Source organism: Selaginella moellendorffii, unplaced genomic scaffold (assembly GCF_000143415.4).
Source record: "Selaginella moellendorffii unplaced genomic scaffold, v1.0 SELMOscaffold_73, whole genome shotgun sequence".
In the NCBI taxonomy this organism is placed as follows: domain Eukaryota; kingdom Viridiplantae; phylum Streptophyta; class Lycopodiopsida; order Selaginellales; family Selaginellaceae; genus Selaginella; species Selaginella moellendorffii.
In genome coordinates, this window is record NW_003314334.1 from 393,653 (window position 1) to 407,527 (window position 13,875).

A 13,875-nucleotide genomic window follows, 5' to 3' on the forward strand; every position below is an offset into this window, starting at 1 on the left:
TTTTTAAGGGTTCTACATGCTATAAATGGCACCAATGTGATGGTATTGGTGGACTCTGGCTCAGCTATTTCCTCCGTTTAGCATTTAGTTGTTCAACATTTGGCCTTCTGTACTCGACCTTTGTATGGTACTTGCAGATTACCATCTCTCTCTCTCTCTCTCTCTCTCTCTATAAAGGAGTGAGTGATTGTGGTGGTAGGCACTCTTTGTTAACATGGATAACTATCTTCAAGGTCTTTTTACACTTTCTAACGATCCTGCGCCTGAAGTGAGAAAATTGGTTAGTACATCCGCTTGATTGTGACATTGAAACAATGAGTGATAGTTTCAGTTTTACATGCAAGGTGTGTGCAGTGCTCGTTCGTTTGTTGGAAATGGATGCAGAAATCCTCCGGGTAAGGTTATTTTAATTTTTCAGTTGTTTATACTAATTATTTTCTATGAAAAGAATATATGTCACAAGCAAACAATGATCGAGATCCAGAAGTAGCGTTAGGGTCATGTGAGTTCTGGTATGCTGCTGCATGGCTTTCGTGAGATACCTGAGGTGCTGTTTTTCTTAGGACGGCATTCTGTGAAGCACAGCTACCTTTGGAACTTTTAAGAGACGCCCTACCCCAACTAATTGGAGTACGCTAGCTTATTAAAACTTTGTGTTTTTGCTGATAGCTTTTTCCAGGTCTACTCGAATAACAGGATGCAACACTCGTGGTAACTATGAATGAAGAAATTGAGGAGATCAACCTCGCAGCACCAACAGAGGAACTGAGGAAACTAAAGATCACTAAGGTGTTGCCACGAGGATTCGCACTCCAACTTCTACATCGCTTCAAGGATGTGTTTGCCTGGACATACAATGATTTAAAAGGAGTACCACCTGATCTCTGCACACATTTTATTGAGTTGACTCCTACTAGCACACCACGTAGACAAGCACTATACAGGATGAATCCAACCTTCATGGCCAAGGTCAAGGAGGAGATCTACAAGCTACTACAAGTCTGATTCATCTACCCGATCAAGAACGTGCAGTGGCTATCACTCATCGTCATTGTCTTAAAAAAAAAAGGAAAACTGAGGATCTGCATGAATTTTCCAAGGGTGGCCACTTCCGAGACACGGAATTCTGGTTCGGGGGACTGCTGAACCTGGGCCGCGGTGGTGCCAAGGCTAGCTGGTGACAGGTTTGGCGTGGGAGAATTTGTGCACGTTGACAAATACTTCATTTTGGAAGCATATTACTAAACGGAGGAAAAGAAACTAACAAGGATTTCCCTAATAGTGGTGAACAAAATAGAAAAAGCCCAACTTGGAAATCAATGTGTTTTGTACACTGAATTGTAGTCTAGAGAAGGGTCCTTTGTAGTAGACCGGGTTTAAGTCCCTTGGAACGGGACGCCAGAAAGGGTGAGAGCCCTGTCTAGCCTGGACCCTGCTGCATCACGAGGCTCTTTCAGCAAGTTAGGCTGTTTGGGAATGCAGCCTTAAGTGGGTGGTAAATTCCATCCAAGGTTAAATACTGGTTGAGCCTTTTACTGGAAAGCAATGGCCACTTGAAGAGTTTGAAGGAGCTCCCAAGTTACTGGTATGCTCTTCTTGAAGAATTCTAGAATTTTTGTAGCTATGGTTCCCGCTTACTCTTGCAATGGCTTGCTAGAGCACGCAAAGAGAGTTTTTGACCTAATGCCACATCACAATGCTGTGGCGCTCAATTCAGATTGCTTGTAAATCTTCATATACGCTTGGCTAGTCAGCTACTTGGCTGAGAATCGCTGAGAAAAAATCGAGGCAGTGGCGGCGATCGAGCAGCGGGAAGAAGAAGAAAAATTACCGAAGAGGAGAAAAAAAATAAAATTGGTCAGAGGTCTTGCCAGAGGTGATGAAGCAGCAGCAAGTTCCAAGTATCTGGGATGCCCGGCAAGCACCAGTGGCTACAATCCTGCTTGTTCCGCAGAATTTAAAAATGTTTCTTAAAGTTTTCAATTTTCCGTATTTGTTAGTTGAAAACTTTAAGTCAAACCTTGTATTCCTCTCCCTTTTGTGGACAAAACTCATTCTTCTACTGTCCAATCATATGGCTTATTGTATATTCAAACAGAAATACCTCAGCGATAGAAAAAATGAAAAAAGGTAAATTAGAAAAAAAAAAAAAAGGTGAAGTAAAGTTAAAAGGTAAATGGTAAAGTTGTAGATGTTGGTGATTTTGATAAACTAGAGAATGCATGTCAATTAAATAAAAAGAAATATACAATTAGAAACTTACATCTGTCTTTGCTGTTTATTAAGTTTGAGTATTCCAGAATATGTTTCTCCATCCATGAACTTGAGACTTGCATTGATTCTGGATTTAATAATTGAATCTATGTCACTTGCATTTTGATAGATATAATCAGTGTTTGAAGCCTAGTAATAAGTTGTTATAATTTATTTATAGCATTTTTTATTTAAAGACTTACCATCACCCATCCCCAAACATCTGAATAGGAAGGGATATGAGTTGTATAAGGAATGACATCTGTCAAATAATTCAGATGAATAGATTGGTTTTTTGTTAGTTACTTACATCTGAAGACTTGTTTCAAAGTGTGATATATAGAAGGAAAAACATCTAGATTGGATAGAATACCAGCTGGACCAGCCTATTAAAATTGAGTTTTTATTCAGCAAGTCAGCAATAACAATATACTTACTTGTGTTACAAATATCCCTCCATTTTTGAGTTTGGATTTCACAATATTTTGGTAAAAGGCCTTCGTGTATAACTGGTTACAAGGGCCTCCTTCCATAGGATCTGCCAAGTCTCCAATCACAATATCAAACTTTTCCACACAGTCCTCAAGTTCCAATCTATGGTAAAATACAGCTTGCAAAGGTGAAAAATATGGAATCTTTCTTACCTCGCATCTCTAATAATCACATCCAACTTTTTGCTTTGAAATGTATCCCGATTAACAGACAGATGCATCTGACAGAAGTCCACCACTTCCTGAAATCTCAATGGAAATAACGATAAGATTCAGACTTTATGGATATACCTTGTCAATATCACACATCACAACTTTAGCTATTGTCTTGTGCTTTAGAACTTCTCTTGCAGTTGAACCTTCTCCTCCACCCATGATAAATACAGTCTGTGGACTAATAAGAAAAACAAAAGGATAGGAAAGTCAACCAAAAATATTTCATGAAGACCTTCAACTTACTTGGGATGTGAGAGAAGTGCAGGATGAACCAAGGCTTCATGGTAGACAAATTCATCAGCTTCAGCACTCTGCATCTTTCCATCAAGCAATAAAACCTGCTCGCCAAAATGTTTCTTCATTCCAAGATTGAGAAAGGCACGAACCTTGCCAAATGGTTGAGTTTCAAGCAATGCAATGTCTTGAAATTGACTGGCACCTGTATGCAAAACCCTGGGAAAGCTCCAGGCTTTTAGAGATGCGATTGGGAAGAACATATATAACTAGAACCTGGAAACACTGTATGTCCACTTGAGACCTTCGTCTATCTCCTCCTCGTACCAAAGGGAATTCTTGCGGCTTCTACTATTGTAGCCCCCGTCATAGTTCTCTTCCTTGGGAGGATCCTCGCAAATGACATGAGCCTCTCCCATTTCAAACACTGGTGGTTTTCACTCGTTGAGAACGTTTGAGAACGTTTGAGAGCTGACTTTGCAGTGACAAGAAGAAAACTGCGAGGCTTTTATACGCAGGAAAGCTCTCACAGGCTTGCGCGTGATGGAGCGGGCCTTCATTCGTTCAACTCGTCTGGAGAGTGGGGACATGCATCATGGCCCATGCATGTATGACTTTTGCATCTAACCAACACAGCTCTGGATTCGCAACAATATCGCCACGCGAACAATATCGTCTTGTGGGATTTTGTTTCTCAGTATCCCACGCACTCGTCCACTGGACGGAATGCTCACGCGTGCACAGATGGTGCCACTGCAAGGCACTTTTTACAAGCCTGGTTGATATTCCTGCTTCCACAACTATGGGTATGATAAAAGCTGACAAAGTACAAGACAGACCTTTGTTCCCCTGGGCCAGGATATGCTTTACATCCTCGCCTAAGATAGTGCTGTACCCGGCCACCTTTGATCGCTGTAAATTGGATTCGTACTTTAGTATAGACCTTTGAAGTGCAAAACTTTGTAAGCCTTTGCTTACCTGTGTTGAACTTGAGTTGCCACGAGATCGATAGAAAAGGGAAAACACCCACCGAATTGTTTTTAAAACAAAGGCCTTCATTTCTACGTAACGTTTCCTGCCCCCACGACACCGACGATCCCGATGTGTGGGAATAAAATAGTACCGAAATGATCTTTGATATCTCCTCCGAATATTAGCCCGAGAAGTTAAATCTTTCCTGGAGGCCACACAAATAGGGGATGTACGCTTTCCTTACTTTCACCTACAGCGTACCTGTAGCAGTGACAACAGCTTTGGATGCTGCTCCAGAAGCATTGTAAGTCTTGTCTGATCCCTCAACAAGTCCTGAAAAAAAAGTGGTCAGCTCATGTTTCAGGCGACTTGGAATTTAGAAAAACACCTGTATCGATTCTGGAGATGCAAGTATCTGTTGAAGGACACTCCAGCTTTCATGCTGTGGCTGAGTTTGCACAGCTTGTTGTCCTTGATGCCGGTGGTAGCCAGCGTAGCCTTCCTGTGGAGTCCGCTGGATTTGCGAAAGTTGGTGTTGTAGATGGAAATGCTGTGAAAGTTGCTGCGGTGTTGGCAGAAAAGGTGGCTGTGGCGATGGTGCAAATAATGGAGCCTGGGAATACACTTGATAACTTGGAGGAGGGACTGTACCGGAGCTTATACTCGTTGGCCCAGTGGATAAGTCGTTGGGCGATTGTCCATCATAAGCGTTGGAGGTCGAGAAAATGGTCGCGCTGCCTTCATCGTCGTTTGATGTCTCTAGATCTCCTGGCTCCTCATCAACTTGAACAAAAGCTGACGGTGCATCTTCGGAAATCTCTTCCTTTTCAACGTGTTCTGCACGGGCGGAGTGAGGAGCTTCGGTTGTAGAAGTGCGCAAGCGCACAATCCGTTTGCTTAAGTCGTTCATCAAAAAAGGCTTCCTCTTTGGTGGCCGCAAGGTTGTGCCTGTGCCGATCACTTCAGCCGAAACCTCCCAACTAAAACGATCTCTGAACTTCTCAAGCATACTATGGGCGGGGATGCCCCGAGCAATGAAATCGTCGGTACTGCTGCTTCGGTGGACTTCAAGTTGTTTTTCCAGCTTTCCAGCCTTCAATTTCTCCAAAAGACTTTCCAGCTCAAGAGGCCTCTGTAGCAATCTCGAAAGCACCTGCAGTGCATGGACTGCCTAGAAAGAAAAAAGCAAGAAGAAAAAAGTGTCATATAAGTCCCTGGCAAATACGTACCTGTCGAGCACATTTACTGTCACCTGAGCCTTCGCCACTTTTTCTTCTCAGACAACTCATGAGATCTGAGATAGCTAGCAATGCAACTTGATCATCGGATGTACGCCTTCCAAACAACGTGTTGAGAGCTCCTATGCCAAGCGAGCTACCAGACACAACAGTTAGAAACATATGAAAATAAAAACTTTTACCTTTTTCCAGCAGCCGTCAATCTCAACGCTCCCACCGAAAAAGCACGAGCAATTTCAAGCAGCGTCGAGTCATGAGCACCTTCTACATTTAACGCAGCAGTTAGTCTTTGGCTTAACACCAATAGCGGTTCATCGTGTCGTTCAGCCATGTTATTTCTTGTGCCATCATCGGTATCGTTCTCCAAGCTTGCTGTTAATTCACCCAGTTGTAGTTTAAGAAAAGCGACCTTTCCTAGCCGGTGAGAAGAAAACTCGTAAAACGCATGCATCAGAGTTATAAAGTCATATTCTAGTGGTAAGTCCTGTTATTAGACACGAAACATAAAAACATGAACAACAAATGTAAGGACGAATTAAAAACTACCTTTAATAGACTCTTGAACGAGGAAATGATGTAGAGACAGTGCTCAAAACTCAGTACAGATTTGGAGTCACATATCGTCGTAAGACAAGTCAATAACGATCTTATGCAGTTTGAGGCTTCGTCTGTTCTGAAAGAGGAGAAGCTGAGAAGCGCTTGAAACAGAATTTTCAAAATCCCTTCCTGAAGGAGTACGACCTGAAAGTAATAAAATGAAGTTCCAGTACCTTTGTCGTTATGTGCATACCTTTGAGGCAGGAAAGTTTGCAAGCTCGGTAACAAACTCTATGCAGCATAAAACCTGCGTAAAGGGAAAAACGCTATGAAGGAAGGGAAAAAACCAGAGAATAACTCACATGCAGAGCATCGGCATGTGACGAATGTGCTGCAGAAGACGTTCGTTCTTCTATATATGTAAGAAGTGGACGCAACATTGCAGCTGAAAGTTTGGGGTCTACGCATGAGACTCGCACCACAACATGTTTTAGCAAGTCACGAAGAATCTCAGATGTCTGCACAAGTATGAAACAGTCAGAAACTGCAATAATAAATAGAATGTGCCTCACAGATAGAGCTAGTCGTGGTATTAAATCAGCGAAGTAGTGATAATGCGGTGCCAGGGCTTCGAGTAAAGCCTCTTTGAAGGGTGTCTGAGTGTGCCAGGTTACTTGTGGGATGACAGTTGTACCGAGCGTTACTTCCACTGAAAAATCCCAACAGCTACCAGTGTTGTCATCCAAAGGAAGTAGATTTCCCTGCAGGAACTAATATAAGAAAAGAGACAAAACCAGTGAAATACATACCAAAAGTATAAGAGAGCTACACGTCTCTACCGGGTTCAATGGCAAGTCAGAGCCAGTGACATATGAACGAAATATTCGTGGCGGGATCACCGGGTTCCATCCAAAAATGGGCCAAAAAGCCAAGACTGCTGCCAAAAGCCGAAGAACAGCTCGCATCTCCACTCCACCTGATTCCCGTGAGTAAGTGGGAACTAGCACTGACTTTCCACTGAAACGTAAACGCATCATACACACGGAACTAAAAGTAAAATCTTCCTGTACTTGTACGCACCTTATTGCAGCGTGCAATCTTAGAAGTAGCATCACAAGCTTCGTATTGTGATATTGCCGTCGCTCAAGCTGAAGATCATGATAAGTTAGGAAAATAAAAAATAAAAAATATCGATCTATAGATACCTCAAGCCTCTGAAACAATGTTGAAAGAAGTAAGAGCGTAGGTACAAGAAGCTTCACGACGGACGTAAGTATCGAAGACGCTGCCAAATCATCATCCTCAAAGTCATCTGAAGGTAAAGAAACAGTACAATGGAATCACTTAGACGCACGATATTCAGCAGACCTTGAAGCATAAAGGAGGCACGTTCCAATAGCGCACTAACAACAGTGACAGCCCCTTCTGCATATAAAGCAGCTGCGAGACTCTGGAAGAAAACAAGCGCAGTGAGAACGCCGGTGACAAATAAAGAAAACAGTGTCTGTCGCTCACGTGAAGAGATTTCGAAGAGATCAAAGGTACTTACGGATCCGCAGACGGATGCTAAGATTTGCATGCAAGCTGTCAGCTGAATAATTGTAGAGTCATTAAACCCGGAAGATCCATCCATTTTGCCCAACAGACTGCTGGCATCGTGCTCATCGACCATTACAGTGTTCACGTCAAACCCATCCAGATTCGAATTCTCTCCAGCAAGAAATGCGGCGAACTTTAATAGACCAACAGCCCCTTTGTCTTGATAGATTAGAGCTGCATCAGCGACTAGATGTAACCGGATAGTGAACAGGCCGGTTTCAGATAGCTCGTCCTCCACAACCTTCAGTTTGGAGATCACTTCTTTCAGCTTTGCAGCATGTTTTACCCAGGCAGTCCATACGGCAAGAGTTGAATCGCTGAGGAGGACGTAGAGGGTTTCTGCTGCATAAGATGCTGCAAGGAGCTTTTCTGCCACAACTTACAACGAGTTAATAGACGAGAACTCAGTTACGAATACCAGACGTAGCTGTGGTACTATCCAAAACTTCAAGCATAGTCGAAAGAGCCTGTAAAACTCAGTCAGCGTGCTAAAAACTCTTTGCAAAGCAAACCTTTGTATCTTGAAAATTAGTCGTGATCGCCCGCCGTCCTATTTGTGTCCTGTGTTCGTGGACATTAGCGTCATACACAGTCACCACACGGGCTCACCTGGATAGGAGTGACAACTTCCACAAACACCATAAATACTCGTTAGATCCATTGACATATGACTGCAAACGCTGGAAAATGTCAACCTGCCATGAAAACCGCGTAGTTGGCATAAGATCTTTTGAGACAAATCCAAAACTCTTCAATGCTTTAAATCCAAGCCTTACCGTAGATAAACTCGTCTCAAGGAGCTTCTCGAAATTCCATGGCTTCAATCCTAATGTGGATTGTATCGAACAAAAAATATTCGACTCTTCTGGCGTCTGATCACGACATCGCTTCTGGAGAACAGCTGTCATAGCCCTTGCAGCCTCCGGGTCAGAAGAAAGAAGAAACGTTCCTAAATTTCAGAGGTTAGCTATCGATCATTACAGCTGCGGAAAGTCATACCGGACCGAGAACTGAGAAGAGATAAAAGAAGAGTTTGCACGGTGTCCAAGGTTCCTGTCAATATTTTCATACAAGTCTTGCTTCTATCATGGTTCAAAGTAATGAAGGCTGCTATTGACGATATAAAGCGCCTTTCCTGGACTCAACATAAGAGGAAATATATGAAATCAAGATAAGACATGCCTGTAAGATAACCAGAATGTAATCATCCACGTTTTCATTCGGATTGTCTAAAGAAAAACCATCATCTTCAAACTCCATGGGAAGAAACCGAGATGCATGCTTTGGGAATGTCACGTCAGTTTTTAAATAGAGTACGTTCTGCAAGCGCAAACCGTTAGCCTCCGGACTTTGAGGAATTAAACTTACAGTAAGTTTCTTTAACAGTCTCGCAGCCGCGATAAAAAGATCATCCTGTTTTCCCAGGTCAGAGGAATTATCCGTCAGCAGATAATCGATTGTTGCCTGAAACACGTATGATGAGTGAGCCCTGAAAAGACATCAGAAGATGATAACATGCCTGAAAAGTCGCAGCCAACTCGTATACGCGAAGGCGGTGAAGAACTTGCACGGACAGGTGAACAACAGAAGAACTGAGTGCTTGGACAAGAGTCAATAATATGGTTGCATAACATATCTTCTGCCCCTGGCGTTTTCCCCATCCAAGAACAGCGTCGCAGCCAAATGCATGACGAGACGAAATCTCCAAAGCTTGCAATGCCAAACTTGTAGCAACCGGAGAAACCGTGGAGGCCATTTGCAAGGCCTTGATCAACACGTCAATCCCACCCGCGAGAACAAAGTTAAAACACTCGTGAGTACTGATACATAGCAGCTGCACAGCGGCGAGGCCCGTAAGAAAATTATTCACCTGCACGAGTGAAGCTTTCAGACCTGCACCGAAAATAGCAAACAAAAACAATACCTCACTTTCTTTTCCCGAATACAATCCATCTCGAATCCACGTCAAAACCGTATCGAGCACTTCAGTCACCGATGTTTCATTCTCTGCTTTGTTCGATTCTTCAGCAACTTGAGCCATGGATGACAAAATCGCGTCGTAGTTGTCAAGTCTCCTGCCCATTTTTCGATAGGATAGAGCGGCCGTGACTAAAGCAGCACGAGATTTTGGCGATGCAGGAGCAAGCCGTACAAGTCTCCGGACAAGGTTGGAAATCTCTGTTGTTTGCAACGAATGCTCGAGTCGCGGGATATCCCGCTTTGGAGATTCTGGCACTGGAGATGGATGCTCGGACTTAAAAGGAAGGTCGATAAATGGCGTGGGGTTCAAATCTCGTACAGGTGTTCCATAGATCACGAGCGTTACTGTGGAATAAATACCACGTATAACCAGATGATCCGTAACAATGACCTGCAAGAACAAATCAAAAGGAGTGTAAGTTTGTTTCTCTATTTTTTTTACAGACCTGGAGATCAAGTGATGACACTGAGGAAGCGTAGACGAATGCAGCACAAACTGGCCAGAAACGCGATTCTCCTTTTATTCGAGCAAATATCTCCAAAGCAAACGACGCTGGATAAGTCTCCCTGCAATACTCATTCCAAAATGAGAACGAAATCCCTTGCAGATCACATCATACCCTAGAACTGGGACGTTTGAACAGGCTGAGGGCCGCTGGAACTCCAAAACCTCGCACCCGCTGACAAGAACAGCCTCCGTGAATCTGACCTGCGAGAAAACACCCAATGCGCTCGATTTGAGAGCACGAGACGCTGCGCATTACCTCATCTACGTGCTCGCGCAGCTGCTGGTGCTCGAATGTGTGCGCCAGGAGCACGCGCGGCGCCGGATCCTCTTCCATTTCAGCAAAACCCTAATGCGTGAAGCCCTAAAATATGTCCAACGTTTATATGCCCCCGGAATATGCCGATTTTTGAATTTAAACCACTTGCTACCCTATGAAACCTTTGATCGATACAGGGTAGAAACAGCTACAAATGGATTTCCATCTTTGTCATTCACGACTCGACTTGCAGCATCCAATCCCGCTGAAACATCGCCCTGAATTCTACAAGCATTGAGCATGGCCGTCCACGCAGTTTCATCTGCTTCAAAGGGCATGCTCCGGATCAACTCTTTCGCCTCTTCCATCCTCCCCGATCTCCCCAACGCGTCCACAATCGATGAGTAGTGCTGCTTTATAGGCACAATCCCGTGATCCGCGATCATCGACACGAAGTTCTCCCAAACATCGCTCACGAGCCCGACGTGGTTGCAAGCCGAGAGAATGGCAGCATATGTGACATGATTTGGGAAAAATCCCTCGAGTTTCATGGTTTTGGCGAGCTCCAGGCAACGCATAGCCTCCTCTTTCTTGTTTCCACAGTGGGCATACGCTGCGATCACTGCGTTCCACGCAGCAGTGTCTAGCTCCGGCAAGGAACTAAACATCCTCCAAGTCTCCCGGAGATTTCCCGCTTGAGCGTAGGCGTTCATCATGGCCGTCCATGTCACAGTGCCGCGCATCGGCATCTTCTCAAAGCTCCACGCAGCACCAACAAGATACCGATTCTCGGCATATGCTACAAGTAAGCAGGTCCACGAAACCACGTCTCTCTCCTCCATGCTCATAAAAACCATCTTTGATTCATCCAAGTTACCGGCAAGACCACAGCACTGGATCATCACACTGGAAGAGACTTTATCATGCAAAGGCATTTGCTCAAACACAAATTTCGCTTCAGTCAACCGCCCACTCTCAGCATTTGCAGAGATAAGCGTCGTCCACGAGACGTCATTCAAACTAGGAGCTCGATCAAACAGCCCTTTCGCTTGATCAACGCATCCCACCTGCGCGTACGCCTTGATGACCAGATTGTAGCTCACAGCATTCGGCTCCGGCATTCTCTCAAACAAATCCCTCCCGCTCTCCAAGTTCCCAGTCTGGAGTAACACCGTGATAATCACGTTCCACGAGAAATAGTCGTGCTCCGGCATCCCAACGAAGATCCGCCACGCTCGCCTGGCGTACCCATTCACGGTAAACCCATGCAGCAGCGCATTCCAAGACTTGTGATTCTTCCCTTCCAGCCCCTCGAAAACCCGCAAAGATTCGTCCACTCGCCCGCACTTTCCGTACATCTCGATCACGAGGTTGCAGAGATACCTGTCCGTGCCGAGGTCGCTGGCGAGAACCCGGTCGTGGACGCGTTTCGCCGCGTGAAAGTCTTTGGTACCAATGCTGCCCCGGACCAATCTCACCAGAGCCTTACTCTCCGGCCAGGAGTGTCTCATGACATTCTCGCCGCGCGGATCTTGGTCGTTCTCGTCGGTGATAGAAGAAACTCTGATATACACACACGCTCGTACCGTCAACTTGTTTCTTGGTTCTCAAGATCTGACAAGCGTAATATACTCGTGAGTTCGCGAGCTTCGATCGTACTCTCGCTCACGCTGCTTGTGACGAATGATCGTGCCGACTAACGAATTTTTCCACCAGCTCATTAACAAGTTCTGGAGTTTCGTCCTGCCAGGGACGTACACCGTCATCAAGAACAAAATAAATGCCAAAGCGTACCTGTGGACAGTGGCCAGCATTTGGAAGAACTATAAACTCCTCCACTGCCTCGTAGTTCCTGTATGCTTGTCCCAGCAAAACCGGCTCCCAGGGATCTTTCTCACCCCAGAGTATCGAAACGGGACACTGAAGCAATCGTGATCGTCAGCGATTTCCAGGCACACATCAAGGAGGGCGTCTGTGATTTGCCTGGACTCTGGGAAGCATTTCTTCCGGCAAAGGTCCGCCAGAGTAGCCAATGAAATCCAGAAACACGTCGGCCGCGCCACTCTCGAGGCCCGGTCGCAGGATAATCTCGACGAGCTCGTCAGTCACGGCAGAGTCATCGTGGTAGCACTGAATGAAAGCATCAGATCCAAAACCAGTACACAAACACACTTCGACGCAACACCTACCTCACAGAGGATTTTCTTCACAGTCTCTGGAGTAGCGACGGACTTAAAGAACACTTTTCCAACAGCTGTTTGTCTATACAATAAAAAAAAACACGTGAGGAAGTGTCGAGAAGAAGAACTGAAAAGAATTTACCTCAAGAGATCCTGGAATGCCTTAATGAATGGCCGAGCAAGCCGCGCTTGTTTCTTTATGTGAAGTAGGCGCAAGGAAATGTTTATCAATTGGAGTCCTTTGATGCTAGGTGGGCGAGTCAATGCTGCTTCAAGGCCAACTATTCCTGGAGAAAAAAAAATTCCAAAAAGAAAAATTTCTTTCAGTGAAAACCATATAACGAATGATACTTGCCACCAACGGAATTACAGACGAGGAACACTTTGTCCTGGACGACGTCAGAGCAGAAATCTAGAACTTGGCTTGCCCAGAGCTCGAACGTATAAAAGTTGCCGGGCTGAGCTTGTCGTGGACTCGGCTTGTCCGAGTAGCCATAGCCAAGCAAATCGATCGCATAAACCCTGTGACGCTCTGCCAGCACTGGAATGTTCTTCCTCCAGTGATCACTGCCAAGAACAATACAGCGAATTCTTTAGTATCTATCACGAGGATGAAACCTATCGATGGATTTGTTCTTACCAATTTGCGCCAAATCCGTGGATGAGAACCAGCGCCGGCCCCGCCGCTCCAGCGCGCTGGTAGCGAATGTTGTAATCGCGCCATTGCCAGAAGCTGGTCTCTACCGCCGGCGGCGATTTCATCCTCGTCTGGAGCTCGCTGGCGCCGCTGCCGGGCGGCGTGGCGGCGATAGCCAAGCGGCGCCGCGACAACTCCCAAGGGCAATTCAAACCTGAGAATGCCGCGCAGCTGCTGTGCGCCATCGCTGGAAAGCCCTAAATCTTTCGAGCGCCATTGACCAGTCAAAGATTCCCCGCCAAAGATTCGATGGAATTTGAAGAAGAAATGTGAAACATTTAAGTATGAACACATTGAATTTCGACTCGCCCGCTTAACTAGTTGGTGCAACGGCGCACCGAGAAATTGACGTTTGATCCACACCCAGTGAAACATCACCTATACGTATCCCTACAATTGAGCGATTGGGTTAGAAAATTTGTGTTTTTATTGTGCTGGACCCCAATCAAACTTTGGAAACCACCACCGACTCTCTTGGGGTTTAGGAACAGATCAAAACCTTGTGATTGTTCGTCTCAGCAACAACTTTGATGAGGGAATCCCTTTTCATTCAATGACAAGCATCCGACCCCAAGAAATCTCTTCATCCGACATGAGATTGACACTTCGCTACTGGTTATTCCGCGATGCAATGCAACAAAGCGATTCATCCATCCGCATCTCCCCATCGAAATCGATTGACCCTAGAAACTTACAAAAACCACGACAAGCCAA

The 13,875-nt window shown here is 45.1% G+C and overlaps 4 protein-coding genes across 7 annotated transcripts; all 4 read right to left on the bottom strand.

Moving 5' to 3' along the window:
• Positions 1-2,065: 2,065 nt before the first annotated feature.
• LOC9648709 (thermospermine synthase ACAULIS5) lies at positions 2,066-2,888 on the bottom strand. The gene is made up of 5 exons (XM_024660273.1): positions 2,691-2,888; positions 2,564-2,639; positions 2,457-2,515; positions 2,264-2,403; positions 2,066-2,211 (listed from the first exon to the last, which is right to left on the bottom strand). The coding sequence occupies exons 1-5, from the start codon at positions 2,784-2,786 to the stop codon at positions 2,166-2,168; spliced, it is 417 nt and encodes a 138-aa protein (XP_024516041.1). The 5' UTR covers positions 2,787-2,888; the 3' UTR covers positions 2,066-2,165.
• Positions 2,889-3,770: 882 nt separating this feature from the next.
• On the bottom strand, positions 3,771-10,428 carry LOC112340970. Of its 4 annotated transcripts, XM_024660268.1 has the most exons (28): positions 10,285-10,426; positions 10,141-10,229; positions 9,967-10,087; positions 9,465-9,911; positions 9,060-9,410; positions 8,909-9,004; positions 8,723-8,860; positions 8,540-8,675; positions 8,317-8,489; positions 8,150-8,235; positions 8,053-8,101; positions 7,959-8,007; positions 7,491-7,918; positions 7,310-7,391; positions 7,147-7,253; positions 7,022-7,089; positions 6,751-6,958; positions 6,514-6,702; positions 6,304-6,459; positions 6,195-6,248; positions 5,951-6,145; positions 5,587-5,888; positions 5,396-5,540; positions 4,555-5,337; positions 4,428-4,499; positions 4,173-4,371; positions 4,034-4,106; positions 3,771-3,982 (listed from the first exon to the last, which is right to left on the bottom strand). In XM_024660268.1, exons 1-26 carry the CDS (start codon positions 10,360-10,362, stop codon positions 4,348-4,350), a joined length of 4,626 nt encoding a protein of 1,541 aa, XP_024516036.1. In that variant the 5' UTR covers positions 10,363-10,426; the 3' UTR covers positions 3,771-3,982; positions 4,034-4,106; positions 4,173-4,347. The 4 variants fall into 4 exon arrangements, with proteins under 4 accessions (XP_024516036.1, XP_024516035.1, XP_024516037.1 ...); XM_024660267.1 differs by having other exon boundaries at positions 3,819-4,106; XM_024660269.1 differs by having other exon boundaries at positions 3,819-4,106; positions 7,491-7,909; positions 10,285-10,425.
• Positions 10,429-10,457: 29 nt separating this feature from the next.
• Positions 10,458-11,795, bottom strand: LOC9649243 (pentatricopeptide repeat-containing protein At4g02750). Its single transcript, XM_002986328.1, has one exon. The coding sequence runs from the start codon at positions 11,793-11,795 to the stop codon at positions 10,458-10,460; it is 1,338 nt and encodes a 445-aa protein (XP_002986374.1).
• A 72-nt stretch (positions 11,796-11,867) lies between these two features.
• Positions 11,868-13,376, bottom strand: LOC9649244 (pheophytinase, chloroplastic). The gene is made up of 7 exons (XM_024660272.1): positions 13,105-13,376; positions 12,820-13,031; positions 12,607-12,751; positions 12,474-12,546; positions 12,268-12,414; positions 12,079-12,204; positions 11,868-12,027 (listed from the first exon to the last, which is right to left on the bottom strand). The coding sequence occupies exons 1-7, from the start codon at positions 13,344-13,346 to the stop codon at positions 11,950-11,952; spliced, it is 1,023 nt and encodes a 340-aa protein (XP_024516040.1). The 5' UTR covers positions 13,347-13,376; the 3' UTR covers positions 11,868-11,949.
• Between the last annotated feature and the right edge of the window lie 499 nt (positions 13,377-13,875).